General features: G+C 38.3%; 1 protein-coding gene across 3 annotated transcripts in view; it reads left to right on the plus strand.

Moving 5' to 3' along the window:
• Positions 1–9,682, plus strand: part of LOC139132619 (transient receptor potential cation channel subfamily M member 5-like) — a 95,662-nt gene extending 85,980 nt beyond the window's left edge. The window contains exons 21-28 of one of the 3 annotated variants that reach the window (XM_070698897.1): positions 477–737; positions 879–1,062; positions 1,202–1,325; positions 2,149–2,333; positions 2,853–3,165; positions 3,360–3,452; positions 3,617–3,697; positions 5,284–9,682. In XM_070698897.1, the coding sequence (XP_070554998.1) occupies positions 477–737; positions 879–1,062; positions 1,202–1,325; positions 2,149–2,333; positions 2,853–3,165; positions 3,360–3,452; positions 3,617–3,697; positions 5,284–5,503 (1,461 nt within the window). In that variant the 3' untranslated portion in view covers positions 5,504–9,682. The remainder of the gene's footprint in view (positions 1–476; positions 738–878; positions 1,063–1,201; positions 1,326–2,148; positions 2,334–2,852; positions 3,166–3,359; positions 3,453–3,616; positions 3,698–5,283) is intronic. The other 2 variants (XM_070698907.1, XM_070698902.1) reach the window with 2 other exon arrangements.
• The last annotated feature ends 7,039 nt before the right edge of the window (positions 9,683–16,721 follow it).

Consider the following 16,721-nt stretch of genomic DNA (forward strand, 5'->3'; position numbering starts at 1 on the left):
ATAATAAAAGAATTGTAAAAGTATGTGAGTCCAAATATCCCCGATGTGCACTCTACTTTTATTACAGAAAGAAACTAAACAGCTATGACATGCTACAGGATAGATGAAATGAGATTTTAAAAAGAGATGAGGTGGTGAAAAAATTAACAAATTATGTAAAAAGTGATCTTAAATTGAAAGAAACAAACTTGAAAAGGGAAAGAGACAAATTGCCAAAAAAGTCCTCGAAATCACCATATGTTAACTTATTTAAAGCCAGGTAAAACAGTTTTGAAAAAATAAGAAACTAAGGGTAATAAGAATGTCACTATAAATTCACTATCACAGGTGAATTCTTTTCTTTGTTTGAGAAAAATCCACTACAACGCAAGCTAACAAGTTTTTTTTTTCGGCTAACTAGAAAAATGTGTCTAAATTCGAAATGCCTTTACTTCTTATTGTGATTATATGAGATGATAACAAACTTTATATTGCAGATGTTTTACCTGTACAGACGGGAGGAAAATTTCAGTCGCAAAAAGCACATCAAAGAGTGGACCAAATTTACATGGAACAGACTGGCCATGGTAACAATTATGACTTCGCTTGCGGCATTTCTTTGTCGCTGGTTTACTGCAACAAGACTTCTGGCTCGTGTATTTTACGGCGTAAATTATCCACTCTTCGCCTTTAGAATTCTGCGTCTGTACGCAGCAACTAAATTATTTGGCCCGTTGGTGTCAATGATTAAACACATGGTAAGTCTTTCCTTATTGGTTGATACTCTTTCTTTGCAAAAGTAACATTTGAGTTGCGATTTCATGTACGTCGATTTGTAAGAAACATGATTGTCTCGTTCACTAATTTAAAATGAAAACAATCTTATTTTCTTCGTGCAGCTTTTCACGACGTTCCGGTTCACCGTAATCTTCATGGTCTTCCTCATTGGCTACGGTGTCGCCATTCAAGCTTTAGTTGGCGAACACTCCGGAGAGGAAGTGTCAATTTATGCTGTCCGTGACATATTCTACAAACCGTATTTTCAAGTCTTTGGAGAGCTTTTCCTCGATGACATTCCAGGAGGTTAGTAGCTGACGTTCTACACTATACATAACACATGTACGTCTGTACATCAGTCTGTACGTCAGTCTGTACGAAATACGTAATAACATCAGTAACAAACATGCCTATAGAGTTAATCTTCTTTATTTTATTTATTTAGCAGAAGAGGACGCGGACGAGGATGCACCTTCAACTGTCACGTCATTTCTGTATACTTGTTTTCTGGCAGTGTATCTCTTCATGGGAAACGTCCTCCTATTAAACTTAATCATCGCTATCTTCAGGTAAGAAGTGCTTTTAACTAACACAAAACAGCCGTTCCTTGAAGGGCATACCTAAATAATGTAACAGAGTTGAAGATTTTCCCGTCATATATTGCTTCATGTGAATTATGAATATTGTTCAATATATCACTCCACATTGGATGTTCCTATCTTTGCTGTAGGTGAAGCAAATTTCGTAATTGGTATTCGATCATGCTTCAGGCATTATAATGATACTGCTGCTTTGTCTCTAATAAGAGAGAGTAAAACTTTAATATTTCTTCTTGGTGCTTTAGCCACGGTATAGAAGGCTCAAGGGAGCCTAAAGGTTGTGGCGGAATATTTTGTATTCAGACGTAAGACAATTTCCTTAAAATTTACGTTATATTCAAGATGTCTTTAATGATAGAAAAGGCAATAGGATCCTAGTGCCTATTGTCATCATACCGTTGAATAAATCATCTTGAACGAAGTTGCATTTCTATTTTTCACTGCTAGTATCTGCTAAACTTAATGATGTAGCTGAATCAATAACTGATTTCGTGCCGTGGCGTTGACGCAGGGATGGTGGCCATTTTGAATTTCAAATATCGCAAAATGTTTTGGCACTAGTTGTTTCGCTAGTTCCAAACTTTGAACGGAAACCCCCGACTTTTGTTGTTGATTTGGTAAGAGAATGGTTGAAAGTTTTATGGGAAAGTTTGAGCAAAAGTTTGAGTCTTTCACTTTCGAGGCGCATACTACCTTAATATATTATCAAATTACTGATTTATTGCAATGTATAAGCGTTTGTTGCATAAAAGTTCCAATATATGACCACTCTTTTGCAATTTTATATTTCAAGTTATGATATTCAACGCGTTAATGAAAAGTCTGTGGAGATTTGGAAATTCGAAAAGTATATTTTGCATATAGAATTTATGAAGAGGTCAACTCTACCTGAGCCGTTGTCCTTGATAGAGTATCTTTATCTGCTTGGAGATAACATCGTCAAGAAGTTGAAGGAGAGCAACTGTGCACGCGGGAACGGTAGGTTGAAACGATTACAATCATATGTTTGTTAGCTCACGTATTCACATACCTGAACTATTGTTGTACCGATATCTGTCTGTCAGTCTGTTCGTCTGTCTGCCAGTTGGTACAATATCTCAAGAATGGCGTATTGGATTATAGTTACATTTGGTACATAGATTCTGTTTGGAAGTGGTGGGAATGGCTTGCATGGTTAGTAATAATTGAATAACTATGTGCTAAGAAAGAACAGTATCGTAGATATTTAGACTTGACTTAATAGATAAGTAACTATTTAACATGACAAAGATAACCTATTTAATATATCTAATGTATATCACGCTTTACTCTTTGTGCAAAGTTTTGGGATTACTGATCTGTCTTCTGGTCGCTATCCCAGCACAATTTCGGCTGCTAGCCCCTGCAATGCGAGCCCCTCCCTCTTTCCCTGTGAAGGATTTTGCAGCTGATACATTTTCACAACACTGTCAATTTTAACATTCATCGCACTACTTACTTACCTTACATTGTTAACAGCAGTCAACTATGACGATTCCACAGTAAATTCGAAAGATACATTGAACCAGGAATTTGTCACACATTGTTTGAGTTGCTATGTCAGAGATGAGGAGCACCGCAAATTGTTTTCAGTCGAAGCGAAGACGGGCAGACTTGAACGTACGAGTGGTTATATTCGGGAACAGAATCAGACTATCATTGAGAGTGCAAAGAAGATCAAGCATAGAACCAGAAAGCTGAAACAACGAACAGGAGATATCAAAAGAAACACTTCTCGTTTGGTTGGTAACAGTAAGAAGACCAGAGAGTCAGCTGGACAGCTTCTAAAGTGGTAAGACTGACCTTAAACTCACAGTTTCTTTTCAGAATGATCGTAGTTTCCATCTTGTAATTTATGGTCACTTAAGTTCTGAACATGCACCCAGACTTATACTCACAGTTTCTTTTCAGAATGATCGTAGTTTCCATCTTGTAACTTATGGTCACTTAAATTCTTAACGCCCGTTGCCGTATTTCTGATTCCAGCCAACAGGACCTTGCCAGAAAAATGCACCAGCTTGAAGGGCACCTCAAAGAATGGGAAGGCACACGTGTCCATTTGCCGACATCGGCTGAAACGTGAGCCAATTACATTTTCATCGACTAAGCTTTCTCTTTTGATTAGAATTTAAGTTTACTAAAGCTTTTCATCATACATATCGAGGCTCATTAATAACAAATGCAATATGCCAAGTTTTGTTTTCTTTTCCAGTATAACACTTACCTCTTTATCTTTTCCGTAGGCAAGATGTACTTGTCTCTAAAGTTGCTGAAGCAGTTGTGACAAGATTAAGTCAAGGAATGTTAAGACACAGTGACGTCAGGTACTCCATTCGAGTGGTTTAAAGTAGCAATCCCCGGTTTTACATACACCTGTGCATATCGCACGCTAAAGTCTCGCAACTTCTCATATAGTTTAATTTAAATCCCTGTCAAGCTCACTTCAATTCAATCTCGTCTTCTGTACATTTGTGTAAATGGTTTTTGTCCAGTAAGTCTGTGTTATAATATACGGCTAGTTTTCAATCGGTTTCGAACCCACAACATCCGGCATCAGTCGCCTAGCGGAGAGGCCACAGAGAGAACCGCTCGGCTAAATCTCCACTCCCTGACAAAGAGTGGTTCAATAGCCGGCTAAGTTGTTATATTTTTTCTGACTGAGACCGCTCCACACGTTGTAGAGTTCGTGAAGCACTCACGCACGCATGCTCACTATCACACATCGCACATACAAACTTTATCGAAGCGAAGAAGCGAATTCATCGCTTTAACTGGGCGAACGATAACCTCGGGGACAATTCTGTCCACAAGCAGAGATACCAACCCAGGGTAGAAAATACGGCTAGTTTTCAATCGGGTTCGAACCCACAACATACGGCATCAGTCGCCTAGCGGAGAGGCCACAGAGAGAACCGCTCGGCTAAATCTCCACTCCCAAACAAAGATGGACGATCCTAAATACCTTTGCGTTAAATAATCTTATATCGATGTGTGGAGTACGCCACTGAGAGATCCGATCCGGACTCGCATTGGAACCCATCTTGGTGTGATAGCATTATAGTAATATTGATTAAATAATCAAACGAGCACCTCGACTAGCATAGAAGGTTAATGCGGAGATAGAAAGCGATTGGATAGCAGAAATAAATCGTTGTTAAAGAAATTAAATTATTTTAATGCTCGGAGACCTTTGTTTGAACCGTCTAGACATTTTGAAAAATGCTGTGAGAACTGGGCTACCAGAGAATTTAGGTTGTGCTTCACCTTGTCAATGTTGTCACTTTTTGTCGTTTTCCACGCTTTCAGTACCATAGCTAAGCATTTGAGACAGAAGTTATTGAGATATGAATTGCGGACGTATTAGCTAAAATCGAAAAATAGCAGATGTGGACTGAAAATTCTCCCTTGTTGTATTTGCCTGTGAATTGACACTTTTCTCATTATTTCAAACAGTTTGCAATTTCATAAAATACATTACTAGCTGACGTGAAAACAGAACACAAAATGTATCTTACATATCAATATTATCTTATGATTGTCACTAGCAAAATGTAGTAAACTGTTTTCGAGATAAAAATCTAATGTGCATTTGAGAAAGTGGTCTAATATTTAAGAACATGAGAGAGAGAGAGAGAGAGAGAGAGAGAGAGAGAGAGAGAGAGAGAGAGAGAGAGAGAGAGAGAGAGAGAGAGAGAGAGAGAGAGAGAGAGGGGGAGGGAGGATGTGTGCCTGTGTGTGATGTGTGTGTTAGTGTGTCCGCGGTGTAATGTAAATTTGTTTAAGTACTGCACTGTCGTACTGCTCTTGTAATTACATTATAAACTTGAGGTTCCAAATTTTCTTTCTTTTCTGATAAAATCATTAGCTGGAGTATTAAGTTTAAACTTCTCATTTCTTCACTCCATTAAAGGCCAACGGTAAAATCGTCTGCAATGATCAGTGAAGATTCAGGCTCCGTACCAAGTCCAGGTTTTAAATCCCACCCTCTCATACTACCTGGAGAAGACAGCGTCTTTGCAGAGATGAGCAGCGACGATGCAAGTGACATCAATAGCGTTGGTGGTCGTGATTCGAGTATCGCATACAAACGTCCGGATGTGGAGACTACAAGCACGCAGGACCATCAATAGAAGACTAGAAAACGATTTTCAACATGTACATTGAAGCCAACGAAGACCATTTGACGTTATCACTGTCACTCAAATCCAATTTCACAGATCCCCCACCACCTTCAACCATGATTTAGCTAAAACATCTAATCGACGACAGGTAGAGCTAAGCAATGAAACAAAGAAAAAGCAACGAAACGAGAAAGTTGATATTGTCTCGTCTTCTTCTAGCTCGGATACAGGTTCTGTAACTTAAACTGGTCGCCGCAAGAGAGAAAGCGTTCGGTACGGAGAGAGCGACATGATTTGATTGAATTAACTCCATATTAGCATAAACAGTTGAAAACAAGCGCGATTGTAGTAAGTATTCATTATTATTGGGGCATTGGCCTATTAGGAAAAATCGAACAAATCTGACGAGTAAAATCTGGTCCACGGTTTAATAAATTCTCTCAATGCTTCTGACCATATAACTGAACTTAAATGACCAAATATCAAACACTTAAAAAATCATTTTCCAGACGACGTATTAGCGCCCAACATTTTGGAGAATGTACCTATGTGATGCTGTTAATTGTTTAGAAATAGAATGGATTGTACTCGTGCGATAAACCACCTCTACAGGCCTGAGAAGTCCCAAGCATCTTTTTAGTGATACTTAGATTTGAACTGCTAGCCGCATGATTTATCGCACGCAACTGACATAATATAACTTTACAACTGAAAGGTGTTGAAAGATATCATAGTAGTAAAGTTAAAATACATTTCTTTATAATCTTCAAGTCTCCCACGTTTTCGTTTTGTGTATCATAGTATATTAGTCCGGATGATAACGCTCTTTTCAGTATATCAGCTATTCATTAAAGTATAAATACTATTAACATCATGATACCAATTCCCCATTAGCTTGTTCTGTCCTTCGACATCTGATGTAATCACTTTATTGGTATGTTTATACCGAAACGTGAAGTAATTGGTTTTCGTTCTTTGATATTAAAGAAACGAAGCGGTTACCTTAAATTTCAAATTTCGCTTTGAAAATTTTGGACAAGATTTCAAAAGACTACGGAGGCAATTAGTTATCTGCATGAAAACCATCTGTGACTGTATTGCTGTAACGTAAAGGAATAAATGCAGCCCTCAAGCTAAGTCACACAATGAATGTAAGTCATTATCACATTTGCATTTTGTATCACTTGAACTGAAGGTATTTATCGTAGCCTGAAAGGAGCCTTCTTTTTCGATTTGTGTGTCCTTACATATGTAAGCCTTTACAGTCAATATCACATCGTTACCTGAACTCACCTAGAACTCAATATGTCGTATCGGCGTGCGAGCTTTCGACGCGTAAGAAATGGTGAAATTCCTAATTTGAACACTAAAAATCGCAGTGATTCTAGTTGATCATGTAACTCTTGAATTTTAATTTCCAAATTTATATTTCCACGTTTCAGTATCAACATCTATGACTCAGTCTCAGTATCAACATCTATGACTCAGTCTATTCGAATCGTTGCGTGCTTAAATAATTAAAACTACGATGTTCAGCTATATTTCCAAAATTGTTTACAGAGAGATGTAAAATATGTGTGGTTGTACTTTAATCATTTCACTTTTTATTCTGTAATGTACAATGTGCTGAGACGTGTGTGTAGTGCATTTCAACACAGAGTAACATGGACAGAGTGGCAACAGCTATTGTTTAAGGCGTGAAGCGGTTACGTAAGCAATCTATGTTTGCCTCACCTCACAAAGCTCTTGGCTCTCTTTTCCGAAGAGTGCCGACCATGCACCCTTCGGTAATTTTCGGATTTTCACCAATTGTTAAGCGAAAGTATGTTCGACAAAGTCGTGTGGTGCTGATCGGAATTGATGTGCTGGCCAAAACGGGAGTGTTTTGAGCTTCAGGAAAGTTGGGTTTACCGTTTTAAAAATTCCTCTCATATTTTTATGAATATATAATGAGTGTGTTTGAACCAAATTTAAAAGTCTTTTATCAATACTGTCTGGTTTTACTCAATGGTTTACGGTCAGTCATACCGTCTTTTACACGTGCGTCAAGAAAGGACATGTTTATGAAACTGCTGGCATGTTATGTTTTGATTGGCATGAAGCAGTGTTTCTGGCCTGAGAGCTCACAAAGTTACTATGGTTGCTACGCGACTGGCAGTACGATGCCATCTCGTCGTATGTTTCGCATAATCTCGTGTAATTATCAACCACTAACAAAGCCTCCAAAAAGTTTAACACCTTTGAAGCTCATTTTAATATGAAAAGCCAATAGTCTACCGAGACGACCATGGAACAAAAGGCATGGAAGTGTTGCCACTCTGTCTATGTTACTCTGTGATTTCAAATAAAATAATAATAATAATAATAATAATAATAATAATAATAATAATAATATAATAATAATAATAATAATAATAATAAGAAGAAGAAGAAGAAGAAGAAGAAGAATGCAACTAGAACTTCGTCATCATTTCCAGCCACAGAGAGGCACCTCACATTTGATCGTACATGTATTATTAATACCTTAAAACACTTGATACAGTTCTAATCACATTTCTCAAGTTTTTTGTTCATAAGAAACCTTCGCCTTGAGAAGAGTATGTGCGGAAGTTCAAACCGAAACAACATGATCATTGAAAGATATTATGTACATTTGACTGATGCATAATACAGCCTTACACTTGAAACAAAGTTTGTGTCACAAGTGTGCCGATTTTTCTGCCGATTGTCAAGATGTCACCAGCAAGCTTCATTTTTGCGTCCCTTCGAGGAGTCTCGGGTCTTCTGACTTATTCAGAGTAACCAATCATCAAGTAAATCTCAGAAAGTATACGTTTTCATCGCGGGCAATGAATCTTTTAAATAGTGTCTATCGTTTTGATGTTGATCTGTTTTCTAGTTTTTGTGCCTTTAAAACCAAAGTGTCTAGAGTTCTTCATCCCTCGCCGCTGATAAGCCTTAGGTGTTGAATGTATTTCATGTTTGTGGGTCTGATTTTTTATTTGTTTGTGCTCTTCTTGTCCTCGATTTTGCTTTGTTATGTAGATTTTTATATTGAATGAATCCAGTTACTTGGCTTGACCTATTAGGTTTTAGTGTAAACAAATAAACAAATAAATAAAAATGTCGACACAATGTTGTGCACAAAAGCTAATTTTCACCCCGTGACTCTTTGTTTATTGTCACAACCGTTGGTTCGTCTACATTTATACAATGTTAAGGACCAATTTACTATAATGGGTGTTTGGTGAAAATTATCAAAGTTAGATTGCTATTCATGCTATTGATTAGTTTTGACGATGTCGTAATTATGTTACTGTACAAAAAGTGTCGTTTTTACATAATATTAACTATTTGGAAACTGGCAGTGGCCTTTGAAATACTTTGAATAACTCCAAGGAACAAAACTACTAGTTGTACTCTTTGTAGTGACTTTGACAGATGTAAAGGCTATAAGACTTTCTTGCTATACATCTTTATAAAAAACAATAAATTTTGAAAATAAATGTAACGATATGTGCTTCTTTGTACAGCAAGAAAATCGTTCGTTTTTTGACAAGTTCTCTGTTTTATAGCGTGTTTTATATTAATGACCTATATAACATGTGTTTCTCAGTTTTTGTTTTTGTTTGTTTGTTTGTTTGTTTGTTTGTTTGTAAGTTTGTTTTTGTGATTAATCTATCAATACGTATGTACAATCCCATGGATATTCCCTAAATAAGAAGACCATCAGTTATGATATATTTAAGCAATAAAGCACACCCAGCGATGGTATACCACGAGATTTTGACCAGTTCACGACATACATGCGAGTGCATATATGAAGTGAAATGGTCAAAATCCAGTGGTAAACCGTCGCTGGGTGTGATTTATTGCTATTACATCATAACAGTTTATTGAAATTCTGGCGTGGAACGTCATAAAAGCAATTTTTCTCAAGCTGAGAGCTAGCGCAATGCCAGCCGTGGAATATCGCCAATATACCACGTTTCTTTTTCGCGTTTCGACCAATCATATCGCTGTATTTGCACCATCAATATACTGGTATGATATAATAGCAATTTTCCCTCTTATCAATCACCCAAAGTTTGCAAATTATGTGTAATCATTCTTGTCTGCATGCCACAAACTGCTTTGATTTTTTTTCATTTTAAAATGCGAATACTTTAGTCATGATATTGTTAGGCTGTGGAGCTATATCATATTGAAAATAAATCTTGACAGTATAGATACCTCTAATTTGTAGAGAAGTTTGTATGATGATGATGATGATGATGATGATGATGATGATGATGATGACGACGATGATGATGAATATGATGATGATGATGAATATGATGATGATAATAATGATGATGATGATAGAATAATATAATCTTTGAGTCCAATAAGCGAAAGTATGGAGCTTTGCCAATCAGATGCCCTTGATTTTTTTTACCTTAGTAGTTATGCCTCTGTCTAATAAAGTGATGCATATAAATGTGTTGTGTCATGCATGTGTTGAAGGTCAGTGATTTTCTGCATAGTGCAATCTACGGTTTAGTGATGTTTATGATGTGCATCCAATGTTATGAATATGGTGTACTCGTCAACTAAGCATTTGACTTTCTGTGAAAGTACTTTTTGAGAATTATTACCACTATGTGCATGTTTTGAGTAACTTGAAAATATTGTTATTGTCCATTTTGTCATGCGTGTTGACCTTCTAGATTACGAGTTGAACTAGATGCAAACTTTTGTTCATTTCATAACTATGCGACAACTTAAACCCAGCCTGCCAGCTTGTGTGTTGTAGAATTATTGTGTCAAATTTAACGATGTGATTGAAATACTCTAGCAGACATTTCAGCAATTTTTGAACTCTGATGTGTTCAGCGTGTGCATGCAAGCCACCGACCAACACGAAATTCGCCAGTGCAGTACCAAAACGGGAAAGCGAGCCACTAATGCTACAGCATATTTGGCTGAAATCGTGCGGAAGCGGATGGTATAGGAACCACGTCGTTGGTTTAATCCTGGAGATACGGGTTTGAATTCTTCCTACCAAATACGTATGTTCACGCCATTACCTCTACCATTCATGGTCCAATCGTATATGACCCATGGCCATGTGCTGCCTCGATGGTTCAATCATTGAGACTGAGAGAGGTTTCACGGCCAACTTTATTAGACCCATTAAATTTTTTTGTTCTACCACGTCTCTCCATGTGTCGTCATTTTATTCTTTATCTCTATTGTTTGGGTGCTTTTTATCTCAATTTAACCTGTTCACCCCAATTCTCTGTAAACAACTCCACACTCACTATTGACAACAATAGATTGAGTCAAACCATGGAAATGAAAGGGTTAGAGGTGACCACTTCTGAATTCAGTGCGAAGCGGCAGTGCGTTTGCCAACTGTGCGGGTAATCTGTTCTGCAACGATGTGTAAGGTTTGAACAATTATATGCGTTTCGAAGATGAGCATATAGATAGATATTAATTATAGTGACTAGTGAAATTACACCAAGCCTCAACGGGCTTATTAGTCACTTTTAAAAAGTGTTTCATTTTCATATGAGGGACTGTGCCCAAATACATGAGAGAGGGAAACATTACAAACGCTTCTTGTCTTATATTATTACAGTGGGAAAATGATCAATGACGAAGCTTAATTCTTATCGTTTTTCGTAATATGGATTGTCTTTTTCCATAAGCCCGTGCTTCGCTTAATGTTTTTAAGTAAGTGTTCCAGTTTCTGTGAGTCAGTAAGATCTCGAAAGGCATGGATATGTTTTCCAGCCATATCAAATATATTCTCACGATATTCATTGTATAAAGAACCATGTATGAGAAAATGAATTTCATCTTCGATAACGTTTTGTTCACAAAACATACACTTTCTATCCCGTAAAGCTTCCCCTCTGAATCTTCCTGTTTCTACCCCTAATTGTAAGATTCTAAATCTAAATTGAGCCAAGAAAAAACGTGTGCTACGATCCAAGTTACATGACACATATGATTCCCTTTTGTAAAGTGATTTGTCTGTAAGTACGTAATTTTGTATGCTATTTATATTGCTTGACCATGAGTCTGCTACATCAACAAAAACTTTCTCTATTAAATTACGAATATCACAAAGACCTCCATTGTCTAGTACATCATTGTCAACAGAATCAAAAATGTCATTTATTTTTGAAATTCCAATTATTTACACACGAGTTGTCCCACATGAAAACACGCTTACATAATCTACTGTCATCCATTTTTACAAACCTATTCCAAAGTCTGGTCATAATTACATAATGCCTAGTTTTCGGAGAAACCCAACCATGCGGTGTCTCCAATCACAGCTGCAATTTGTGCACATCTATGTACACCGAGAAAATATCTCAGTGCTCTGATTTGTACTTTGTTACAATGTTTGTCATTCTTATAACCCCAAACACCTGAGCAGTAACCCATTATAAGAACCACACAACTATCGTAGAGTTTTGTAAATGTTTGGAATCCCATGTTTTTATGGCTTTAAATTTCGATCATATGTAACCAAGAGCTCTATTGGCAGATTCTGATAACTATTCTGACATTGCTTTGTAGTCAAGAAACTCATTTAATTACTATGTATCCGTAACAGAAGAGAATTCCTTTGATTGATGCTTGTGTCAGCAGGTGTTGAATGCGTATATATTGGTGTAAATGCCCTTTGTCTTCAGTCTTGGTCGAAACTCCACGATGTCGACACGAGTAATGTGTTATGTATAATTATATTCTTTAAAACCTGTAATGCAGTTTTATATGTCTTGTAAAACCCCGTTGTTTACAATACGTTGTAAGGGGGGGAATTGTGTAATAAACGTGGTGAGTTTTTCGAGGGTACCTAGTACGGTCGCGGGGTGTGACGACCACCGCATACCGCATATAATCTCTGTTGTGTATCATTTATTTCTTATTTCTCGAAGTTGAATATAGATAATCATTTGCGCATCATACACTGATGATTATGAATGCATCGAAACGATGCTAACCGTTACGAAACTTTCCCGTGGAGAATCCGATTGTGCTTGGACAAATCACGGCAGTTTTCACAAAATCATTTTGCATTTTGAAGTGAAAATTATATCTTGATTACAAACATCTAAAACATGATCACTTATAAAGAATGAACTGTAAGCCACGAGTTTTCTAAGGATGAGGCTACAAAATTATCAACATTTAGAAATTGTGACCTACTTTCAATTGCTCCTTCAATTGTTGCTTTCTGCCGCGCCAAAATTTATGCGTATATGCGGGATCGTTAGCTTCTGGACCACTTTTGGGGATGTTTATTTTACTGAAAATGATGGCTCGGCGCTGCCGTAAAAGTCTTGGAAAAAGATTCCCAGTTTGATTAATAATGGTAATTGAAAAGCTACAAGAGAACATAAACTATTGGTACTGGATTAACGATGAACGTAAGCAAAACGGCGACCACTGTCATTGTCGCTTTGATAGACAGTTTATAGAATGGTCGTGAGTGCAGCTTCTCTTCTGCATCCATTGTTCAATGCAAAATAAGCCCTTACACTTTACATACTTCAATTGGTTATAAACCAAATACCAGACCCAGAACAAGGACCTTTTTATATCTATGATGGTACTATCTTATGGTATATCCAGGTGAGCAAATTGTGGACCAATCTTGAATTGGATAAAAAAGGAAGAAATATATAATATTTTGGCAAGAATACACATCTATTTTAAGGTAGTATGCGCCTCGAAAGTGAAAGATTTAAACGTTCGCTCAATCTTTCCTCAATGAAACTTTAAACCATACTCTTACCAAATAAAAAATAAAGTCTGGGGTAAACGTGCAAAGTTTGGTACTAGTGAATCAGATTGATTACCTGACATTTACCGATATTTGACATTCAAAATGGCCGCCATGCCTGTGTTAACTCTATGAGGAAAATAAAATATCCAACCAGTATCAAAGATTTTCTTACTCAAATGGCTTTAAAATTTTGAATCTTAATATCTGTATATGAGGCCACAGCTACTCTACCCAAAGGTGCTTCCGCACTCGACGCCGAAAACACCAACTGTTTGCTTATTTCGGTGAAATAGCGAACTTGCTAAATGCATGGACGAAACGAAACGAAAGGAATGATACACGCCCTATGATTGGCTGGACGCTGCAATGTTCGTTCTTTTCGTATGCAATCCGTTGTTCTGATTGGCTGAACGAAAACGACGACAGAGTTTTCGTTCCTTTCGTTCACATGTTTTTGGATTGGCTTAACGAAAGTGGCAAAATATTTGCATATTCATTTTTCTGATTGACTGCATGGAAAGAACGAGCTATTGTCGTTCCTCAAAATGTTGGCGCCTCGCTCTCATTATATATTCATATATTCACTATGTAATAACTCCCGTCTTTGAAATACAAGGAATAACAGTGAACACGGATTGAACAGAGTTCATTCACCGCGACCTCCATTCAACACGCACCTGAACGGTTTTGAAAGGCCGACAACTTTGCAATTTCATTCCTTTATATCTTTTTTCCAAATTGGTTAAAATAGAGACTTCCGCCCTGTCATTTATAGTGTGTCGCGTTATTTTGGTCTCAAATATGGAATGGAGCAACAATCGGGCGTACTGCAATGAATGAGTGTTATAACAATACAAGTTTCACGCTCATTGTTAGGCCCGCCACACACTGCCCGAAACAACACGCCCTGATTCATCTCAACACACACACAGTCATAGAGAGTCGTATGTGAAGACCTCTAAGTGGTCCCAGACTTCAAAGTGGTCCCTGTAGTTGTAATTGAACTAAATTTTTACACAGTCCAGGGATTTACTCATTCATACATTTGTATAAAGTTGTTGAACTTTGTAACATTGCCAATACTAATCTATTATTTTGGTCCTTTTTGATATATGCGCTCACTTTTATTACTTTTTTCAAAATTCAGATGCATTAAACGTAGCTTTGTACACAAAGAAACTCGTCCAAGCGACAGGCGACTCATCACCTGCGTGAAAAAACGACATGTCAGTTTTCCATGCCATCTCGCTTGACTTAATCGAGCGACACGACGACATCATACAAACGAGGCAACTCGAGTTGCCTATTAAGCGCGTTGCTCGTTGCACTGCACATGCTGCACTCTCGGGTCATTTTTTCAGATCCCCTGGCTCAATGACAGAAAACACCTGAATATAATAGAAACGTCATATGTTGTTAATTGACGCGTTGTGACGTCTTATATGCTTCCGTATTGTCTGGGCAAAGTTAGTCACTTTAATGATGGGTTGATTTATTATTAACCACATTGTGGCACAGTCTATTTGAAGTAAAATGAGAGTCAAATAAAATAAGATAGAATCCCATTCACACAATGTAACCAAATGCAGTGGACTCCAGTTCACATTTGGTTTTTTCTCAACTCAAAAGTGCCTTCATTTAAACCGAATGCAACATACAGTGGACCCAATTCAAGAATGCTCTGCCCCAACCAAGCCCCACCCCCACCCCCCGCAAACACGTGGACAGTTCCCCAACACGAATGCGTTCAGGTAAAAAACGAGCTGCAAGCAAGACGAAAACAGTGAGAGTTGCACTGAGGTTCGCTCAAGTTGCATGGAGGTTGGTGAGAGTTGCATTGACTGGTGTGAGAGTTGCATGCAGGGTCCGTGAGATGCATATGGAGGTTGGTGAGAGTTGCATGGAGATGAGTGAGAGTTGCATGGAGGTTGTTGAGAGTTGCATACAGGTCCGTGATAGTTGTATGGAGGCCCCGTGAGATATATATGCACGAAGATTCGTGAGAGTTGCATGCAGGTTAGCTCAAAATGTTAGCTGTTAACTTTGGCCTCGATCACACGCCAGAGTCGCCATGTTCAGTTGGCGATAGCTTTAATCTTCTTGTATTGCTTTTCCGATGAGACCTTTCAATGTAAACCATATTAGGGACATTCATTCGAGATGAGCAGGCGACCATCTGTCCGGCTCCCGAAGGGCAGATCACGTGGTCTCCCACTGCAAAGCAAACATACAACTATGATGTAGAAGTGGTATAGCCACAAAGATGTGTGTACTCATGGAAATGAGGTCAAAGTTTACGTTCTAAAAGGGGCGACAAATCATTTTCGGGGTAAGATTTAGAAATTCGGGCTTCGAAACGTAGGGGGAAATGATTGAAATTAAGGGTCCAAATTTTCACTCCATTCCATCTCAGGGTTTTTTATTGGTTAAGTGTACTATCATATCATTTGACAGAACTCCATGACCTTGCCTTGACGTTTGTGTGGTACGGAAGTTATTTTCACGAGTGATGCGGTGTATCCTGCGGCCGTATTTTCACGAGCGAAGCGAGTGAAAATACAGCAAGGATACACCGCATCGCGAGTGAAAATAACTTCCGCACCACACAAACGTAAGGGCAAGGTCATGGAGTTCTGTTATTATTACATATGTTCCCAAATTACACACGTTGGTAACTTCGTCGAACAAGTAAATTCTTGGGTCGGCGGATGGATATTACTTAACCTATAGAGTTATTCGCCCCTCAGCTGGTACACTCAAACAACGTCACTCTCACACACATGACACTGCAAAATGTTTTCAAGTGAAACCGTTCGTATTTTATATCATTGTAATCGAAATTCATGTACACTGGAAAAAGAACAATGAATAAAACGTCAAACGAGAAAGTCTAATTATGTTATCGGTTGAATCATTCAATCTGAGTCGGAATCGGAGTAAGATCACTGAAGGTCGGCGACCGGGGTCGGCGACGTTTGGAGGCGATGCAACGACACGTGATATACAGGCGAAGACTGTTGAGATAGGGAATTATTTCCGGTGATGTTGAAGGTAAAGTTGAACGATCCACCACTGATTTGTGCATTTGAGAACATCCCTGGTAGTTGCGGAAACTGATGGAGGGCATTTTGATGCATTGACGACAAGGGACCTCGAATAGCATACGAAGGACCGGCCATCGGTCGCGGTGTATGTTCGGCCGGCATCAGGCTTGTACTTCCGGTCGCGGTCGATTGTGGATCAAATGCAGGTTGTATACCGGCGAGTATGTTGCTCATCTGACGCTGCTGGTCTGCACTGGCCATAGAATAGCGGTTGAGTAATGCTGGATTTTTGTGCCCGCTTAGCTTAGTTGTGAAGCCACAGTTGGTGGAACGCCGGCATCGAGCAGTCGTTGTACGCAGGCTTTACCGTACGAGCGCTGTCAGTGAGTCC

The sequence above is a fragment of the Ptychodera flava genome, chromosome 1, assembly GCF_041260155.1.
Source record: "Ptychodera flava strain L36383 chromosome 1, AS_Pfla_20210202, whole genome shotgun sequence".
In the NCBI taxonomy this organism is placed as follows: domain Eukaryota; kingdom Metazoa; phylum Hemichordata; class Enteropneusta; family Ptychoderidae; genus Ptychodera; species Ptychodera flava.